Source organism: Poromitra crassiceps (genome assembly GCF_964638095.1).
Source record: "Poromitra crassiceps genome assembly, chromosome: 3".
Lineage (NCBI taxonomy): Eukaryota > Metazoa > Chordata > Actinopteri > Beryciformes > Melamphaidae > Poromitra > Poromitra crassiceps.
In genome coordinates, this window is record NC_139625.1 from 80,027,150 (window position 1) to 80,047,506 (window position 20,357).

The 20,357-nt window shown below is 44.2% G+C and overlaps 2 protein-coding genes across 3 annotated transcripts in view; one reads left to right on the plus strand and one right to left on the minus strand.

Moving 5' to 3' along the window:
* Positions 1-5,506, plus strand: part of sh3yl1 (SH3 and SYLF domain containing 1) — a 46,630-nt gene extending 41,124 nt beyond the window's left edge. The window contains exons 9-12 of one of the 2 annotated variants that reach the window (XM_083632596.1): positions 165-215; positions 3,658-3,690; positions 3,793-3,892; positions 5,374-5,506. In XM_083632596.1, coding sequence (XP_083488722.1) covers positions 165-215; positions 3,658-3,690; positions 3,793-3,892; positions 5,374-5,494 — 305 coding nt within the window. In that variant the 3' untranslated portion in view covers positions 5,495-5,506. The remainder of the gene's footprint in view (positions 1-164; positions 216-3,657; positions 3,691-3,792; positions 3,893-5,373) is intronic. The other variant, XM_083632597.1, reaches the window with a different exon arrangement.
* Positions 5,507-13,581: 8,075 nt separating this feature from the next.
* LOC310774233 (uncharacterized protein) lies at positions 13,582-15,244 on the minus strand (the record flags this gene model as incomplete). The annotated part of the gene is made up of 2 exons (XM_083634283.1): positions 13,582-13,716; positions 15,020-15,244. 2 exons carry the CDS (start codon positions 15,242-15,244, stop codon positions 13,582-13,584), a joined length of 360 nt encoding a protein of 119 aa, XP_083490409.1.
* Positions 15,245-20,357: the final 5,113 nt, after the last annotated feature.

Sequence of the window (20,357 nt, forward strand, 5' to 3'; positions counted from 1 at the left end):
GACGGGCACATTTTGAACGTGCACATTTTGAACGTGCACTGCGCTCAAGTGTACAGTATGAAATGGCAAAAACACTGTGTGTGTGTGTGCGTGTGTGTGTGCGTGTGTGTGTGCGTGTGTGTGTGTGTGTGTGTGTGTGTGTGTGCGTGCGTGCGTGCGCGCAGGTAAACCCTCCCTCTATCCAAACATCTCAACCTTTAAAGCTGAAAGTTCAGGTGAGTTTTACTTTACCCCCCTCCAACCAAGGAATCAGATGAAAGACCTGTCTGTTTGTCTGTCTGTCTGTCTGTCTGTCTGTCTGTCTGTCTGCTGTGTGAGACAGCAGGAATGTACTGCTACGGTAGCTGACCACACAACACACGTACACACACACACACACCTTCACTTCCATCTGCAGCCTTGATGAAGCTGCCAATGTCAACACACACCGAGCCGCTGGTAATGGTGTGGTAATGGTGTGTGTGTGTGTGTGTGTGTGTGTGTGTGTGTGTGTGTGTGTGTTTTAACATTAACAGGATGGAACTCATCCCGTCTCTCTTGAACAATATGTGCTCTCTCTCTCTCACACACACACACACACACACAGTGAAATACACAGGTGAAAAGAAGCGGCTGGCGATTGCACAGAAGAAGCATGTGCTAGTCTACAACTCTCCCCAGATCACAGCAGGGGGAATTGGTCAAGTACAACTGGGGAGAAAAATAATTTAATAATCAGTTCTGTTAGTACTAAACCGTTTAATATGAGTTTAACACTTTCCCCCCCAAGTGTAACATCCCTAGTTGGGAACCACTGGTTTATACAATGCTCCTAGGCAAGGCAACACATCACAAGAGATTATTTACTGTAGCACATTTAAAACAACCGCAGTTGACCAAAGTGCGGTTTGGTCATGCCTTTCGCTTAGGATGACGTCATCATTCCTACTTTGACGTCGTCATTCCTACTATGATGTCATCGATCACTGATGATGTCATGATTCATAAGTGTCTTTCATGCCTTTCGCTGGTGATGTCATAACACAGGTGATGTCATGTTCGGATCTATAAAGGCCCGTTCCGGCAGGCTCTCGCGAGTGATTCATAGATTCACATCAAGGATCATACCAACCTCTGCAACCTCTGCAACCTGCAACTTCTGCAACCAGCAACTTCTGCAATCTCTGCAACCGTTCCCAAAACCTCGAACAGTGCAGCCCCAGCTATCAAGCTATCAAGTTCCACAACTCCCCTACTCTTGGAGAGTGTCTTGGCCCTCAACGACCCGCGAATAGATCCACATGTCTAACACCGATCCTGACAGTATGAATCACTCAGAAATGGATTTAGCGGATAGATTTCCACCGATCAAGGAGGAAGACCCTTGGTGGGTGCGAGAGCTGTCTCCAGGTCTCGCACAGGGGTTTGCAACAATACTTGAGCTGATTGCCCAGCAGGAAAAAGCAATCCAGGCTCTGGCTTCCGAAGCCGCTGATCGGCACGCCCTCTTGATTGGCCGGCTAGATCGTCTCGACGGGCTAGGCCCCCAGGGTGCCATTCCGCAGCCTTCTGCCCCTCCTGCCCCAGCTTCCGAGCGCACCCTCGTCCCGGAGGTTTCCAGACCCGCTGCCCCCCCACCTACCGCGGCCGTTGCTACTAGCCCTGCTTCTCGGCCGCCACCAGCTCCTAAGCACATACTCTGGGGGGGAGTTAGTGTCATCCCAAAGCGAAGGCAACCACATCTGAACACCAGCAGCCATCTGTACCGTGATCAGACCGGCAGGGTTCGCATCACACCAGAGGAGAGGCAGCGCCGTTTGGACACCCGGAGCTGCCGGTACTGTGGTCGAGCCGGGCATTACCTCTCCTCCTGCTCCCGGCGCCCAGTAAGTGGGTCCACCACTCGCCGGCCCGTGAGACTCTCAGCGGGTCAAGGCTCTAAGAGTCCAGCCCCGAAACCCGTACGGTCGGGCAGCGTTCCCTGCAGGACCCAGGAGTGGCAGTGTGTCTCCAAGAGGGTTAAGGGGTTGGAGAGGAGTGTCGATCGTCTCATTGAGAAGTTCAATCACTGCCTGCAGATCAGCTCCGTCCCCCCGCAGGGGGCCTCCGAGTCTGCTGGTCCTGAGGCACAACCTGTGGACCTTCCCCTCGCCGAGTCTGAACCCGTACCTCAGCAGCAGCCGATTCCAGTTCTTGACCCACACGTAGGTCCCAGCTTGACGCTGGGAGGTCCCCGTAGTATCGTCAGCCCTCGGTCAGGAGCAAAGAAGGGGCGTTTAAAGAAGGAGACGGTGGGTGCCCTGCCCAAACTACAGGTCGGGAAGGTAGGCCTCGCTGAGTCAGAGCCCCCTGTGGCTCTGCCTTCGGAGTCGGCAGACCGAGTCTGTCGGTCTATCTATGGCTTCGATATCCAGTATTAGGGAGGAGCACCTCCACTGCCTGACACCCCCTTTGGGGTCTAACCGCCTGCTGAGGAGCCCCTCCACCAGAACCTGCGGATTTTCTGTCTCCCAGATGCCATCCCTGATGGCCTCATTGGACGCCATGTGGCGTCCGTTGAGGGGAGGGTACTGTTAGGATGACGTCATCATTCCTACTTTGACGTCGTCATTCCTACTATGATGTCATCGATCACTGATGATGTCATGATTCATAAGTGTCTTTCATGCCTTTCGCTGGTGATGCCATAACACAGGTGATGTCATGTTCGGATCTATAAAGGCCCGTTCCGGCAGGCTCTCGCGAGTGATTCATAGATTCATATCAAGGATCATACCAACCTCTGCAACCTCTGCAACCTGCAACTTCTGCAACCAGCAACTTCTGCAATCTCTGCAACCGTTCCCATACCCCGAACAGTGCAGCCCCAGCCATCAAGTTCCACAACACCCCAGCTTCTCAAGACTTGCCAAGTTTCTCGTGGCCCTCAACTACCCGCGAATAGATCCACATGTCTGACATCGATCCTGACAGTAAGCAATTATAAAATGGATAGTTCCAATCCTTGATTATGATTGGTTGTGCCACGTTCGAAGCCGTTGTAAAATACTCTATGAACACACACCTGTGACCGCATTACTGCACTAAGTTAGCCAATGTTAGCTACGTTAGCTAAGCCCACTGCCTGTAACAACGTTTCGTCAGCCTCAAAATGCCACTGAGTGACCAAAAGATTAGCAATTAGCTTTAAGACGTTGTTGATATCTCAGCAATAATGGGGCTAAAGTTATCCTTGCAGCTAAGCTAGTACAGAGGGAATACTGTTTCCAGCGCTACTCTATTCACATTGCTGCAACTGCATTGTCGTTATCTGTAATTAGAAACACCATACACATGATTGGCATGCGTGAGGTCATTTGTCCTAGGTAGAATGAGTTATGGATTTCTGAAATATCATTTTTGACAGGAAGAGTTTACCTTTGACCTACAGATCTCTGTAGCTCAGATCAGTCCAGTTAACTGTTCAAACGGCGTACAGCCATGCGGGTCTCAAGTCTTCTCTGCATGAAGTCTCAAGCAGTTGAAATGAGGTCAGATGGTGCCCTCTACTGGAAGATGAACAGCTGCACAGACTGATTAAAAAATAACTTGAATCATTTGACAGAACTCTCTTCTTTAGGTCAGTCATTCATTATTGAATATTACTATTTAATATGAATATGATCCTTTGTGTTTCAGCCTCTGTCTCCTCCAGAAGCTTCCAGACTCACGGTACAGAAACTAAACAGACTTTGAAACCACCTGATGTGAACAATATTTATTGTAGAAATTGTCATCGTGACTCTTAAATTCTTCTTTGTGTGTTTTGGGCAGCAGGCGGCAGCGGCAGCATGTCGGCAGTGGGCGGGGCCAGCGGGTCACTGGTCGTCACGGCGGCGCACGCGTTCTCGGGGCAGCAGCCCGGCGACCTGAGGTGGGGGAAACAACCATCTATATTAAAATGCTCCTCACTTACAACACTGTTAAAATATGCTACTAAAATACTTAAATATTTCTCACTACTACTGTAAGAGGTAGGGGTAGGGTGCGAATTGCTGGGGGGAATGTGGGGAAATCCCTCCTCCTGCTTTTGATATCCCCTCCTCTGGTCATTCATTTTTTATCTCCGGTGGGGATAGGTTTTATCCCTGGTTCTGGTCAGACTGGATTAAATAAATGCATTGTGGTCTCTAAAATCAAAATGCTGTCATTTGCGCAGTCATTTGTGCAAACCTACGATAAAAGTGTTGTCTCCGTTGTTTGTTGCGTCCGAGGCGCACCGGGCTCTCCACCATCCACACATCGCACGGAGAGTCGCCAAGGCAGAGCACACCTGCCTCAATATTAGAGCCCGACCGATACTGGATTTCTTAGGCCGATGTCGATACCGATATTAGGGAGTAAAACATTTCCAATATCGATATATCGGCCGATATATGTATTATATAATACACATTATATTACACTTTTTTTTTTGCGATGATCCCTCAAATATCAAACACTTGACAAAAATATGACTTGACATGACTTGAGATATCTAATGTAGGCAGGATATTTTACAGCTTATCAATAAACTTTATTGTCCAAAATGACATCAATGCAATGAAAAACTTCACCGGGAATTTAATTATAAATACCGGTAACTAGAAATACAAAAAAACAAATAGAATAAATAAAGTATAACTTGAGTTAAGAAAAAATATCAAATATACACAACATGCTGTCTAGAACTTAAAAAAATATGAAATAAAAAATATCTGCAATATCGGCCGATACCGATATATTGGTTATCGGCCAATATCGACCGATAATATCGGTGGACCGATATATCGGTCGGGCTCTACTCAATATCGCTCCACTTAACGGCGATAAGACACAGCCAAGGCTCCAGGCGGAGCGCGGCTGGGAGGTTCAGTGAGCAGGTTCAGTGAGCAGTTCATCCAAGTGACACATGATGAGCACATGCGAGGAGGAGAGATCAGAAAGGGAGCCACACAAGCTTTCCAACGGTGCATAATTACTCCGACTGCACCAGACTACGCTACTTTCATGGGCGGAGAAAACATTGCACGCATTTCTTGACGATGGCAAGATCTGGCACAGAACAGGACGAGGTAGAGAAAAATTTAATCAGTGGCTACGCACTCGATTCCTAGGTCACCCTACCCCTTCACGTAAACGCACAAAAGAGAGGGTTAAGGGCTACGTCGTAGGGCCAAGGGGTGAATTTGGATTGGGCCTTGGATTCAGAAATCAGGGAAAGGGGGTACTGAAGCCAAAAAAGGTTGAGAACCACTGGACTAGAGGACCACAAGCTGCCGACTTTATTGTGTTTTGATCCTCTGTGATTTCTTTGTATGTAATAGCTCATTCATTCATCCATTCATTCTCTCACTCATTCATTCATTCACTCAGCTTCTCCCCCGGCGACCGCATCACCGTGGTAACCAAGACGGACTCGCAGTACGACTGGTGGGAGGGGCAACTGGCTGACGGGCGTGTTGGAATCTTCCCTGCTAACTTTGTTACATACTGAGACACATGCACACACACAACGTACACACAGCACATGCACACACGCACTCACGCACACAGTGATTTAAGGTGGTATTTCTACAATGGTATTTCATGCTGATAGTTTTCTACTGAAGATGCTGACTCAAATGTTTTGAGTGATATTCAAAAATGAACAATTTCATCCCAAAAATCCCCCAAGTTTTCCCTCCAGTTTTCTTCTCGTCAGGTAGAGAAACCAAACGTGTTCCATGTTGACTATTTGTCAGGACCCCTGGTGTCACTTCTTAACACACAGGGTATCTTTTAAGTCATTTTTTGACACCACCGGTTACATTGTCTGCCGTTATTTCATTAATTTTTTTCAATATTTTATTTTCATTTTTTTTTTTACAACATACGAACAAGACAAACAAACGGGCTCAGACACAGGAAAAACAACAACAAACAAGCAAACAACAAACAAAACCCATATCAACATTCCATATTAAGTCGTGCTACCAGTCGTGTAAGGTGCTTGTATGCTTGTAAGAGGGATCCCACACAATCTCTACGAGGTAGGCCAGAAACGTGTCCCAAATGGCAGAAAATTTCTCAAGTGAGTTGGTCCTCAGGAACCTAAGTCTCTGTATAAGAGAGGTCATATCCGTCAGCCACAATTGAAAAGAGGGTGAAGAGGGGGACTTCCATTCCTCCAGGATTAGTTTATTGGCAACAGTTGGCCCCTGTGTTAATTAACTGCCGTTAATTTGAAAAACGCCACGTCACTTAATTTGAAAATATCGCATCGGTTACTGTGAAATTATCACGTCGGTTAATTTGAAATGATCACGTTGGTTAATTTGAAAATGTCAGTGTTGGTTATGGTTAAGCAACTAAAACAACTTGGTTGAGTTTAGGCAACTAAAACAACTTGGTTGAGTTTAGGCAATTAAAACAACTTGGTTATGGTTAGATAGTTCTGGTTTATGTTATGCTTAAGTAACAAAAATGTTATAACCGGCTTATGCAATGTCATTCCCATGGCATCGATTTCAGATGCTGTGGAGTTCTGTTGGACTCTATCCATCCAAACATGAGCAAAAAGGTTCCTTTCACGTCGGTATATAACGCCAAGGGAACTGACAAATATTCAATGGGAATGAGAATCTGATGTTTCACGAAAAGACAACATTTGACGTAAACATTTAAAAAAAAAAAATATTAAATCTGTTTGGTTTTGAGTTGGGAAAACGTTGAGCACTTTGTTGGGGTGGAGATATGATTGTATGTATGATCCTATGTTACATGTTCCTCACATTATTTTTATTTTATTATTTTTTTGTAAACACGCAGCAGTGACTAGAAACTGATTTTTCTAACAAAATATTGTAACATAAATTAAAATTGTAACAGATGGACTCTGAACTGAAGTTTTCACTGTCTGGGGAAAAAAGTGACAAGACAATCAACTTTATTTATAACCGATACAGCATTACAGTACGGGGAGACACTTTGACAGATCTAACCGAAATCCGCAGATTTCACAAACAGTGAAAACTAAATTTCAGACTTTTTTTATGACAAAAAAAAATCACTTCAGAAACAAATTCTTCACTCTCCTTTTTCACCATGGTTTGGTTCGTTATATCAACAGTATTTATATATTTACATGATGAAATATGAGCTGCACTGGGATCTGTTACTATAATAAACATTTTATTATTATTATTAACATTATAGTATTATTATCATCATGCACATATATATATAGATAGATAGATAGATGTAGATTTGTGTGTGTGTGTGTGTGTGTGTGTGTGTGTGTGTGTGTGTGTGTGTGTGTGTGTGTGTGTGTGTGTGTGTGTGTGTGTGTGTGTGTGTGTGTGTGTGTGTGTAACTAATCATTAACTAATAGTTTCTCAGTTTCCTAGTAACTACTGTAAAATGTGTGTACCTTATTGTAAAGTGTTACCAATTTAAGCCTTAAGCCGACCCGTGCCTGAGACAATCAAGCCTGGCCCGGCCCGGACCCTGAGCCTTATGAGAATTCTTAGCCGGAGCCCAACGTGACGGCCGGCTTTTTTTTTTTAATAAGCTACAGCCTAAACCTATGATTGATCATTTTCGAGTACCGTAAATTCCGGACTATAAGCCGCGGCTTTTTCCCCGTTTTTTGGCCTTTTTTGGCCCCTGCGGCTTATATAACGGTGCGGCTTATCTATGGATTTTTTCAGAAAAAAAAAAAACGGAATTCTCTCTTCTTTAGCACTCTTTCTAACTATAAATCCACTTCTGTTTTAATTTCCTCTCTTGCCCTCTTTTCACCACACCGCGGACACTGTGTGCACTGTAAAAAAAAACACAGGTGGTGTTGTGTTATGTTGTTTTGTTGAAATGTTAATAAATGGGAGCTTCCTCAAACAGCCATCTCTTTCCCGACAATCCCCTCTGTGCACGAACCCTTACATATGGTAATTAAACATTAAAACACAATAAAAAATAAAAAAAACATTAAAACACCCGCGGCTTATAGTCCGGTGCGGCTTATATATGTAACAAACAGTCAATTTTGCTGCTGCGGCTTATAGTCCGGTGCGGCTTATAGTGCGGAATTTACGGTAGCTTATTATTTCAACACTATTACAAAACAATTCTTTATAAGCATCACCAGTATTATATTAAATGTGTCAGTTCAAACAGTTTATCAGATTTTTTTTTTTTTTTAGACTACGCAGTATGATTGAATTGATAGTCACACATCTGTCTGTTCTGTGGGCTATCTTAGCCATATAAATTGAGGCTATAATAGTTTGCTTATTTATTATTTGCTTATTTAGTTTGCATTTACCACCATGTCAGGTAAGAAAATAGAGGATACGGATACGTCATGAATCAATGTGGCTAAAATATATGTTGGAGATTAGATTATCTGTGGAGAGCCACTTTCTCAACAGTCGCATATTCACTCCAAAAAAAGGGACCCACAAGCTGTGGGGAAGCCGGCCCGAGTGGCAAGGGAGGTGGTAGGTAGGCAGACTCAGCAGACAACTTCAATTCTCAAAGATGGAGATGTATTTTGACAGGACTTTCAGTTGCACATTTATAGACAAAACAAAGAACAACTCACCAAATTAACTAATAGAAAAGCAAAACAAAGGCACGTGGTTGTGGCAGCACAGCCTGACCTGTCTCCCCAAAGGAGCAAAACCCAACTGGCTTTATTTTCAAGATTCAAGTTAAGTGTCCCAGAAGGGCAAATTGATTGATTATATGGTGTCCAATTGACACCTAGACTCACATCAGTCTACACCATTGCATTGAAGGTTCAATTAAAACAGTCACCTTAATACAAGTACATCAAATAACATGCTAGGAGTCATTTGCAAGCTCATTCACACAGCTAAATGGCTCTAGAAAGGCAAATGATCCTACAGTTACTCTAAACCAGCATCCAATGAACAAAAAGAAACATTTGTACAGGAAAGAAAACCTTTCCACTTGTTTTACACCATAAAATGGAAGTGCTGCGAACGGGCCCCTCCCCAAACAAAGGTCCCACATGGTGATTCTGGTGAGGATGAACAAAGAACAAACAATTAACAATGTTTTTACCTGCAACTCAGTAAAGGTGATTGAAACTAATTTATGGCTGTATGTGTGCTTTAACTTATCCATATGCTTTGATGTAAACTGTAACATAATTCCAACAACCCGGGATAGTAAGTGGTGCAATTGTTACAAAAGCAAAGTAAATTATAGCCAACTGAAACATGTTGAAATAAGCTGTACTGAAAGGTGAACATTTAAGGGACAAGTGGTGAGTAAATTTGAGTTCTCATCCACTTTGTCACATAAGCGCTGAGGTACATGTTCCTCACAGACAAGTGCTAGTTGTTTAGAGATCAATAAGCCGAGCCTCCGGGTAGTGTAGCGGTAGATTCCCTGCCTACCAATGCCAGGGGCGCACGTTCCTGCTCTCCGGCTTGGTCGGGCGTCCATACAGGCACGATTGGCTGGTGTCTGCGGGGGGGAAGCCGGCTTGAGGGTATTTGTCCTGGTCGCTGTACTAGCGCCTCTGGTCGGTCAGGGCGCTTGTTCAGAGGGAAGGGAACTGGTGCGAATAGCGTGATCCTCACACGTGCTACAGTACATCCTACCAGTGAAGCTCCCGCTGTCGGGTGAAAAGAAGCGGCTGGCTACTGTGCATGTGTCGGAGGAAGCATGGTGCTAGTCTACGGCTCTCCCCAGATCAGCAGAGGGTAGAGCATACAGTGACCGGGGCAGCAGGGGGGAATTGGCCAAGTACTGTACAATTGGGGAGAAAATGGGGGGAATACGGGGAAGAAAAGAAATTGAACAATAAGCAGCTAAACTCGATACCTAGGCAGAGGTTAAATCCAATATGTGTGAAGCGACCGTCCAGGTGGACATGCGTAAAGAGGCTGCTGGGCTGACAGCTTTTAAATTGAAGTGATCTGCCGCCTCGCTCCCCGCAACAAGTTCAGACACGCAAAGCGAAAACATGCTGTCTGTTGGACAGTAAAAAGCTTAGCCAAAAACACGACTAGAATCCATTTCCTCAAGAACAGTGATAGAAACACTGAAGTTATGCTCAAGGACAGGAGGCCACTTGTTTGGAGGCAGCGAGGAGGATGTGTTCGTGTATAACCTGAATCTATATTTTTATTTCATTTTATAATGAAATTGTTATTTTTTTAAGTTAGTCGTTTATTTGATTGGTATGCCTGCCTATGATATTCTGATAGGCTATTTATGTCACAAGCTATTTTAAAAAAAGGGTGGTGGCAGGCCGACCCGGCCCTAGCTAGTGATTTGAAATTCAGCCCGAGGTGCAGCATGCAGGGCTCTACTTACAGTAGGACCTGCTGCTCGTCTCCTAAGGGGGCGTGGCAGTGTGACACAGATACAGGAAGTGACTTGAAGTTGAGCCGTCTCTATAATCTATCGTCTCTGCCTCAAAGCTTCAGAAAGCCTCGTTTGGCCATCACAAATCCTACCTTTCATTTTGTAAATTATGCAGCTTTATTGTAGGCTAACATGATTATATGTAAAGTGTTCTGAAGTAGGAGAATAAAATAATGGGTAATACAGATATTTAAAACAAGATAAAGCATTCAATACATGTCATTTATTTGTGTAATAAAATACACTATCATAAAGTTCATATTTAGGTTTTTAAATCCATGAAAAAAATAGTATCAGCCATAAGTAAGTAGTGAGTAAAAGATAATTAAAGGAAGGCTTTGTCGATTTTCAACCCACTTTGTAATTTTATAATGTTGGAAGTATAAGCAGATGAACAGTGTTTACCTTCTCTATGTTTTCTGTGCCAAGAAATCACTGTTCGTCAGCCTGCAGAAACTCCCCCCACGCCAGCTGGCATGAGTCATTAATGCTCGTTAAGGCTCTCTGACTCTGCTTGGGTGTGTGCCATACAGAAGAAATTAAAATAAGTAGTTGAAACAGCTGTCCTCGAGCAGAACAGCTGTTCTCAAAACGCGTCATTCTGACACGGAAGTGCTGGAATAAACTGCAGAGCTCTCGGCGCAGGAAAACATGAAAAAGGTCAAGGCTGTCCATCTGCATACTCACATTGTAATGATGAAAAGCGGGTTGAAAATTGGCAAAGCCTTCCTTTAAAGGGATAGTTCAGTTTGTTTGAAGTGGGGTCCTATGAGGTACTCTCATACAGTCAGTGCACTGGGTAAAGCACTCTGGACGCATCGCCCACCGAGATAGGAGAACTGCACTCCAGCTGCGGCAGGCACAGAGAGCTGTCTGCTGAGTGTGATGGGGGCCAAGAGCAAAAACATACAAAACAACAGAAAGAATACATAAAGTGCTTCCATACTGCTCACCTGGCATAACGCAAGTCTCCACAAGCCCTGTGATGCCAAGTTGACTTGAAAATATGTCATTTACACCCTGTTTTTAGCTGAAATCGTAATAACACCAAACCAAAATGTAAAACAACAGAGAGAAATCAATACGTTGTGTAATTAAACACATAATGGTCATATTGTGTTCAAAACGGCCAAAACATTACAAATGTTACCTGGTTTGAAATAGCCTATTGCCGCAAAGGTACTGCAGCGGTGGTCGCAGTAATGGTTGGATATTTTCGTTTTGTTTGCACCAGTAAGTCCAACAAGATGTCAAATGAAAGCTGAGAATCCAGATTTCAATGACATTAGTCTGATCACCCTACGACCAAAACTCACGGAAGTAGCAGCCGAAGAACAACACCGAGACTTACGGTACTGCCACAACAGGCTTCGGCAAAAGGGTACTTTAAATAGCGGGTAACATCTGTGCTATACTCCTCTGAAGGAGAGTAAGGCCTAGTTTTTCTTTTCTTTTCCCAATCACCAGAAACCATTCATTTTGTTCATTTTTACACTGTCAATAACTTACACCGGCATTTAAAACAGAATAGGACCAACAGATGAGAATGATAAAATACTATACATACGTCATACAAGACAAACATGTAAAATGTTGCATGATAGCAGAATTGCAAACACATGTACATAAAAAGCTGTGACAGTAAATTAGTAATGCTCTCCTTTTATGTTATTCAATAAAACTCAATGCCTATGGAGAAGAATAGTAAGAAATGGAAATATTATAATAAGCAGCTAGAAGGTAGAAATACTTTTGTTCTATTTCTCACAGACACACTGCTAACCAAATCATCCCAGGAGGACAGAGATGGATCCTGTTCAGCATAATGATAATGGAAAAGGAAGTAAAAAGCAACAAATTACTACATGTAAAATCAGATGTATCATACAGGGTCCAGACATGCATTGCAAATACTTGAATCGAATGCAATGTGTATTCTCAGGGATTCTAGGCTGGCCATAGGACATTTCTAAACAGTGGCACTGCAACATGCAGCTAAGAATCTGGTGCACGGCTGCTGAACCTGGGTCTGTGTTTTCAGTGTTAATGAAGATGATTCTGAATGTTAACATACATTTTTAAACATAAACGATTCAAGGATTCATCTGTCTTCAATTCGAGTCCACGTCCGCATCGCGATCCATCTTAAAAATGATTAATTTTGACACCCCCAGTAAAGCCTGGTTTACACTACAATGCTCCCAGCATCAAAAGGCAAACTTTTGTTGCGTTTGGGCCTTCTGTTTCCATGACAACGGTGTTGTTGGGGCCTGAAAATATAAAAAAGAGAAACCAAGTTTCAGAGTGGAATTGTGTGATAGCGGCCCCTTAGCGTTGCTGTGTAAAGTGGCAAAACGCACGTGAATCGTTCTCACAAACGCTGTCTGTGTATAAAGGCAGAACCAAAGGCCACAGTTTGCCGTTTTATGCAGAGACCATCGTCTAAATGTGGCCTAAAACTATCACAATAACACCAGTATTTAAAACAGTCAATGCACACACAATCTATTTGTGTAATATAATATAAACTATTACAAAATACAAAATATTTGGATTTTCACACATGCCAAAAATAATGGTATTCATTGAATGTTGTTATAGCCTATGAATCTCAAAGATAGATAGATCATTCGATAATTAGACAAAGTTTTAAGCTGATGACATAATTTCACCAAAACTATCTCTATACAATTTGACAAATGAATTTAAAATAAATCTACGGTATATAGGTAGATAGGACTGCCATTATTTGAAAGAAGAAGTTGAAAGAAGGATGAAAGTTTTTTTTATCAAATGTTTTTTATTCAAGAAGATAAAACAACATGGAGTAATTTTGTTTTATTGGTCATTATTATAATTAGATATTCAGACTGTACAACCTATCCTTTTCTTATCTTTACAAACAGCTTTCAAACAACTTGTACCCTTTTGCACCCTCTCTGTCTCTCTTCCTCCCTCTCTCTCTCATCGCTCTCTCTCTCTTCCTCTCTGTCTCTCTTGCTCTCTCTCTTCCTCTCCTCTCTCACTCCTCTCACACAATGTAAATTTGAAGAAAAAAATTGCCATTTTACATTTATAAAACATTGGCATATTAAAGACACTCAAGTGCTTATGGAAGAAAATGGCCCAATGTGAACTCATAAGGCTTTCAAACTGAAGCCCTGGCTTTAATATTGTAGTTTTTACTATTTGTGTGTCCCATCATGCTTTGCTGCGGGCAGCGCGGTAAACGTCCGTTACCAGCGTGGCTGAAAGAGGCGTGGCATAACCGGCCGCTAAGCTCTGTAACCCGACAACCAAACACCGCCATCCAAAACGAAGAGCCTTCCCTACGTTCTGCCAGAGAGAGAGAGAGAGAGAGAGGGAGAGACAGAGAGAGAACAGTCAACACAATGGAGGCTCCACTAAGTCAAGGTAATTTGGCGAGGAACACGTTTAATTTCCTGTAAATTCTTCACAGTAAAAGTCTTCTGTTATTTAGTCATTTAAAAGCTTTTAATATGAAGCAGGAAATTTTGGTTTTTCATGGACCATAACATAACTCTGATGTAGTGTTGGAGTACTCGAGACCGGTCTTGGTCTCAAGACCAAGAGCACATTTTGATGGTCTCGCGGTCTCGTCTCGGACTCGCCCTCCCTCGGTCTCGGTCTTGACTCGGTTTCAGACCAGCCGGACTCGGCATTTTCTTTCAAGATCAGTCAAGACCACAAGCCCTTCTGACCCAGGAAGGAAGGGGGAACTTTAAAGGGACAAGAGCTAAAATGGAGCATTGCGGACAGAGGCTGAACTGAGGGGCTGCTTAAAGGGACAGTATAAATAAGGAGTTGTTGTTTTTGAACTGTGAATCATGCTACTGTTAGTGGAGTGCCAGAATAAAATCTAGAGCTGGATCATGGCTGTGTAGATAAGATTAGCGTAACCCATGTGTGACGGGGCAAACGTCAAACTCCCACTGAGCCAATTATTAAAATCAGACACAAACACACAGGCCTTCAAACCGGCCACTTCCCACTCTGACACTCTGATGACATTACCATGATAACATTAGCACAGAGTGCTGCAGGAGGGAGTCCTAAAGCCTGGAAATGCCTCAGCATGGGTTCCTCGTCTTCAATTATTTTGGTTAGTTGCCTGAAATAAGGTCTGTGGTTTACAAAGGTTTACGATATTTAGACCTTGTGTTCAGCAAGACAATCTTCACAAATGAGGACCACCTTTATGACCTTTAGCATTTTCCTTCGTTAGGTGATTGTCACTACTTGATCTGAGTCGCGCATGCGCACTGTCGCCGCCCGAGCACAGACCTCCATTTAGCTTTAGCTCACTACCACAGATTCATGTGCATCTTCAATTGGAAAGAAGACAAATGTCATTGTTTCGCAGCAAATCACGCAAAGTGATAAATTAATGAAAAAAGTGATGATGGATATAATTTGATACTTCATTTCCAATCACATTTCCACCAAAGCTAGTGGTGGTAAATATAATTCCATAACTGGATACTACTTAATTTCCAATATGTTCACCAAAGCTAGCTAGCTAGCAGCTAACATGTCGTAAAATGAGACTCGGATAGATGGGCAGCGATAGTGCGCATACGCGGCTCAAAGGAAGTAGTAAAACGAGATGTGCCCTTACCTTCCTGTACTTCTTATACTTCTCCTTCTTCCTCCTCTCCTTCTGCTCCTTCCTGCTGCTCCTCTCCTCCGGCGTCTCCTCGCGCTCCTCCTCCACCTCCTCCAGCAGCGGCTCGTATCTCTCCGGCAGGAAGGAGAAGTATACCTCTTTGGAACTCTTGTCTTTAGACGTCTTTGGTTTACCCCCCGAGGAGGCTCTGCTTCCGAGGGAGTTGTCCTCTCCCATCATGCTTGCTGCTCCTGGTTCCTCTCTTTATTGTTTATTGTTTATTTAGGATTGCCATTAGTCATTACTGCCGTTACAACTCTTCCTGGGGTCCAAAAAAACAAAACAAGACAAGACATTCAAACATCACATAAAGGATAGTCCACAATATAAACAAAACTAAGAAATAACTAGAAGTGCACTCAAAGAGAGCAGACCTCCGCCAAGTCCAATACTCCAGTCTGCTATGATATGGAAGTTCTGTGAGTCAGATCAGAACCCTGACCCACCCACATCTCCCTACAACCCCCTCAAACCCTTGACCCACCCACATCCCCTTACAAACCCCTCAAACCCGTCATTTCTGTTTAAAACTGGTCTTACTTGTAATGTGGTTAAATAGTAGCCTTTTCCAGGTCGTGTCTCCTGTCCTGTCTGACCTCCTGGTCGGCAGGCAGGAGGACCTTTGGAGCAAGGAGGAGTCACCAGCTCAGACTTTATAGCCTGAAGCTCCTCTCATACAACAGGAAACGCAGTCAGAAACACACTGAGCAGGGACATTACAGGATTACAACAAGGATTTGAGGGAATTCAGACTGCCTCATTGATTTTAACAGCTGGTTTTGTTTATTTGCATTATCCTTAACATTCTTTAGAATATACAAAAACTAATAGTCATGTAGATAACACATGGAAAACTAAATAAACAAACAAATAATTAATAAAGTCAACACAAATACATGTGTTGCAGTGGTGGCCTAAAGGTTAGAGAAGTGAGCATTTGACCGGAAGGTCGTGGGTTCAATCCCCACGACTGGGACTGGCAGGATAAATCTGGGTGGGGAAAGTGAAAAGGCAGCACTTGACCGTACTTAAGCTTTGTCCAAATATCTGAAAAATACAATCTGCCACAGAATCAATACTTGTGACATATCCAGATGCAAAGTGCCTTGTCTAAATGGCTTGGTAGTCCACTTACCTTTCCCATGGGCAGCCCCATTGAAGAGCTACCGTACTTACTAAATCACTATCCCGTAAAGGAGTGGGCCTGATAATCTATCACCTGTTCCAAGAACAATTGCCTGACCCTCTAAATAAGACAAAGGTTCAATGGACAAGGGACATAGCTCTGGATATATCCCCTTCAGAATGGAAATCATGTTTGAAAAACCTGAAAACTACATATAAAGAAATAGGAAACATATTTATTCAACTGAAAATATTGCATAGGTGGCACTGGATGCCAGAAAAGCTACACAAGAGGAATTTAATACCGGATGACTGGAGTTGTAAGAGTAATGGTGCTTCCATTGTACATACTGTATACTCTGGTCATGTCCTGTAATAAGCAACTGTGGAATAGTATCAAACAAGTCATATTTGAGGTTGTTGAGAGACAATTCCCGATCACTGTGAAGGTGTTTATGCTGGCGTCAACAACTGAACTCATGGACTCTAGGTCTCTCCTCCTTTCAAATGATATGGATTGCCCTGGCCATCACAACAGCTAAGTGTATTCTATTGAGACACTGGAAAAGAGTGGGCTACGACTATGGCTCAGCTGGCTAGTTATGAGAAGGTATCATACACACTTTTGGATAGGCTCGACCATTTTGTGTTTACTTTGGGCCCTTATTGCCTGGTCGAATAGAACTTAACGATCAACATACTGGCGAATTGTTTCATAAATGTTTGATGTGGTGTTGCTGTATGTACTGTATTTTTATTTTATTATTATTTTGTTTTTCTTCTGGGTTTCAGTGTTTTAGTCGTCACTGTCTGCTTACTCTGCTACGTTGTAGATGTCATGTCTTTGCTTGAAATCATTAATAAAAATGTTTATTACAAGAAAAGGCAGCACTTGCCCCTCCCTCATTACCACCACACTGAGATGCCCTTGAGCAAGGCCCTTAACCCCAACTGCTCCAGTGGAGCTGGTCAGTGGCCAGCAGATCAGACTGTGGTTGTACTGGTCAGCTTCCAGGTGTGAATGTGAGCAGGGCACTCCTCAAAAGAGTGAGAGCATTGCTCTCAGTGAGACTCACCCTGTATAAATAAAGGTATAAAAGGTTTGTAAAAGAGGAGATGCCCTTCCGATCCAGGGGTCTCATTTATCAAACTGTGCGTAGGATCCCTAAGGATTAACCAAAAGAACTAGCTCCTGCTAGCTGCAGTCTCATGTAGGAACTAGCTCGCGGGTGTAGTTCAGTCAAAAGAAAATAGTTCCTACATGAAACTGCTCACAACAAGGTCTGTGGATTATTTTGAGTAACTGGGTCATGATTTCTGAAAAGAGACATTGCTGTTGACTTTTTCAAATGTATTTTTTGTGTGTGCTTTGAGCATCACAAGCCAAGTGTCATCCAGTTCCATTTTGTATTGGAGAGAAGGCAGAAATCTCTACGGCTGATATCTCCAAAACTAGTCTGCAACACAAAATGATCTATGGATAAATAGCACTACAGTTGAGAGGAAGAATATTTATTTGGGATTTTAGGGTGAGCTGTTCCTTTAAGTGACTGAGATTCTGTCGGTTGGCATGGGTTATTTTGTATGAGAGATGTTTATGAGAGATGCTGCAGCTCTGAAGCAGACGGCCCGAGGCTGAAGGCCTTAGCAGAAAGTAATAAGGGCGCTGTGGGAGCACAGGGAGGCAGGATTAAGGAGGAACAAAGAGTAATATCTCAAATACCTGAGCACAGAAAACTCCAGCTGAACGCTGCTCGGCCTGAGTTTCAGTTTTCAGGGAGTCCTTATTCAACAGTGTTCAATCAACTGACAGCGAACCATTATGAATGAAGTGTATTTACCATCCACTTTCCTATCTCTCCCTCTACTGTTCATACACTGTAATAATCTGCACTCTTGATCATTTTTTATCTATGCATATTTTTATCATGATCACATATTGTCTGTTTTAATCTATTTCCATTATTCTGCTATGTTTTATTGTGTGATGTATTTTAATCTGTTGTACGTCGCTTTGGATAAAAGCGTCTGCTAAATGACAATAAAGTAAAGTAAAGTAAGTGTCAGTCAGATTGGTGGTTGCCAGAAGAGAGAGAGAACATAATGTGGATACATTGCCAGAAGAGAGAGAGCATGTGGATACATTGCCAGAAGAGAGAGAGCATGTGGATACATTGCCAGAAGAGAGAGAGCATGTGGATACATTGCCAGAAGAGAGAGAGAGCATGTGGATACATTGCCAGAAGAGAGAGAGCATAATATGTGGATACATTGCCAGAAGAGAGAGCATATGAGAGCATATGTGGATACGATACATTGCGAAGAGAGAGAGAGAGCATATGTGGATACATTTTCAGAAGAGAGCGATAGCATATTGTGGTGTCTCGGCAGCCTAGCCCCCGGCAGGTGAGAGTGGGAGGACGGCCAGCCACGACATGTGACATCAGAGCCGGGGTTCCGCGTCAGCAGTAAGAGGTAGTTCCCCAATTAGCTGCTGATTCAGTGGGACCGCTCGCAGCTGCGCGCTGTTAGGAGCGGCCGATCGCTCGCAGCTGCGCGCTGTTAGGAGCGGCTCACACGGCTGAGACTGATTCGACAATCAGCTCAGCTAGATAGCAGACGGAGCTCTGAAGGTTCACTGTGTGGCTGGCTCTCCTCGAGAGAGGGGGTCCTCTCCTTGCTGTCGGGCGGTAGGTGACATTTACACTCCTCTCCTTAAGCTTATGAAAATGACTATGATTTCTGACCAATCCTGTCTCTTATCTCACGCAGGCAAGATGCTGGAGCAGGTAACTCAGGCAAGGTACTGGTGGCAATCTACTGGAGAATGTAGCAGAGGACTGGAGCGCTTAGTGCAACGTTATGGGGAAACCTCACATGCGAGGACGCGCATGTGAACCCCCACCTGCTTTGTTGGACATGAATGAACAGCCCCGAGAAGGGAGGAATTTAAGTTGGACTTTGAATTGAGTTAATTTTGGTGAATAAAACAACGCAAGAGCGTTTAAACCTGCTTTAAGTGTCTTGGCTTGCATCAGAGTTACCACAAATGGTGGAGAATGCGGGCAACTCTGATTCAACGCCAACCTCACGCACTAGGGAGCAAAAGCTGGCTCTAGTGGCGCTGAAAAAAAAAAAGCCAAAGTGAATTACAGCAGGTCGTAAAAGAATTGGGGAAAAAAAAAAGTAGAGAAAAACTCGTCATAGACCGATGCCTACGCTCCTTGCCGCCCGACGCCAGAAAACGCCAGCCACTCAGGACCGACCCGGCCGGGACAGCCGCCGCCGTCAGCCGCCGCCACCGGGCCCCACGCAGAGCGAGCCGCGCCCTGATCCCCCTGACGAGGGGAAACGGATTCCCCATCAGCGCCTCACCTGCCCAGCCTTCTGGACGGGTTCTGAAGGACCGGGGTCCGAAAGCTCGGCCGGAGACGAAGGTCCGCCCGACGCCAGAAAAGAAAGCAGAAAATGAGGACGACTCTGAAGAAGAGACTCCCCCAGTGAAAGTGGCGAAGAAGGCCACTCCAGCTGAAGCTACTCCAGCTGCCAAGGATGCGACCAAGCCTGCAGTGAAGGCCCAGCAGGCTAAAGAAAAGTCAGAAGGATGAAGACGAGGAGACATGGAAAAGAGAGATGGAAGCTCGCCGCACGGGCAGCGAGCTTAGGGGGAGGATATGTGGTGTCTCGGCAGCCTAGCCCCCGGCAGGTGAGAGTGGGAGGACGGCCAGCCACGACATGTGACATCAGAGCCGGGGTTCCGCGTCAGCAGTAAGAGGTAGTTCCCCAATTAGCTGCTGATTCAGTGGGACCGCTCGCAGCTGCGCGCTGTTAGGAGCGGCCGATCGCTCGCAGCTGCGCGCTGTTAGGAGCGGCTCACACGGCTGAGACTGATTCGACAATCAGCTCAGCTAGATAGCAGACGGAGCTCTGAAGGTTCACTGTGTGGCTGGCTCTCCTCGAGAGAGGGGGTCCTCTCCTTGCTGTCGGGCGGTAGGTGACATTTACACTCCTCTCCTTAAGCTTATGAAAATGACTATGATTTCTGACCAATCCTGTCTCTTATCTCACGCAGGCAAGATGCTGGAGCAGGTAACTCAGGCAAGGTACTGGTGGCAATCTACTGGAGAATGTAGCAGAGGACTGGAGCGCTTAGTGCAACGTTATG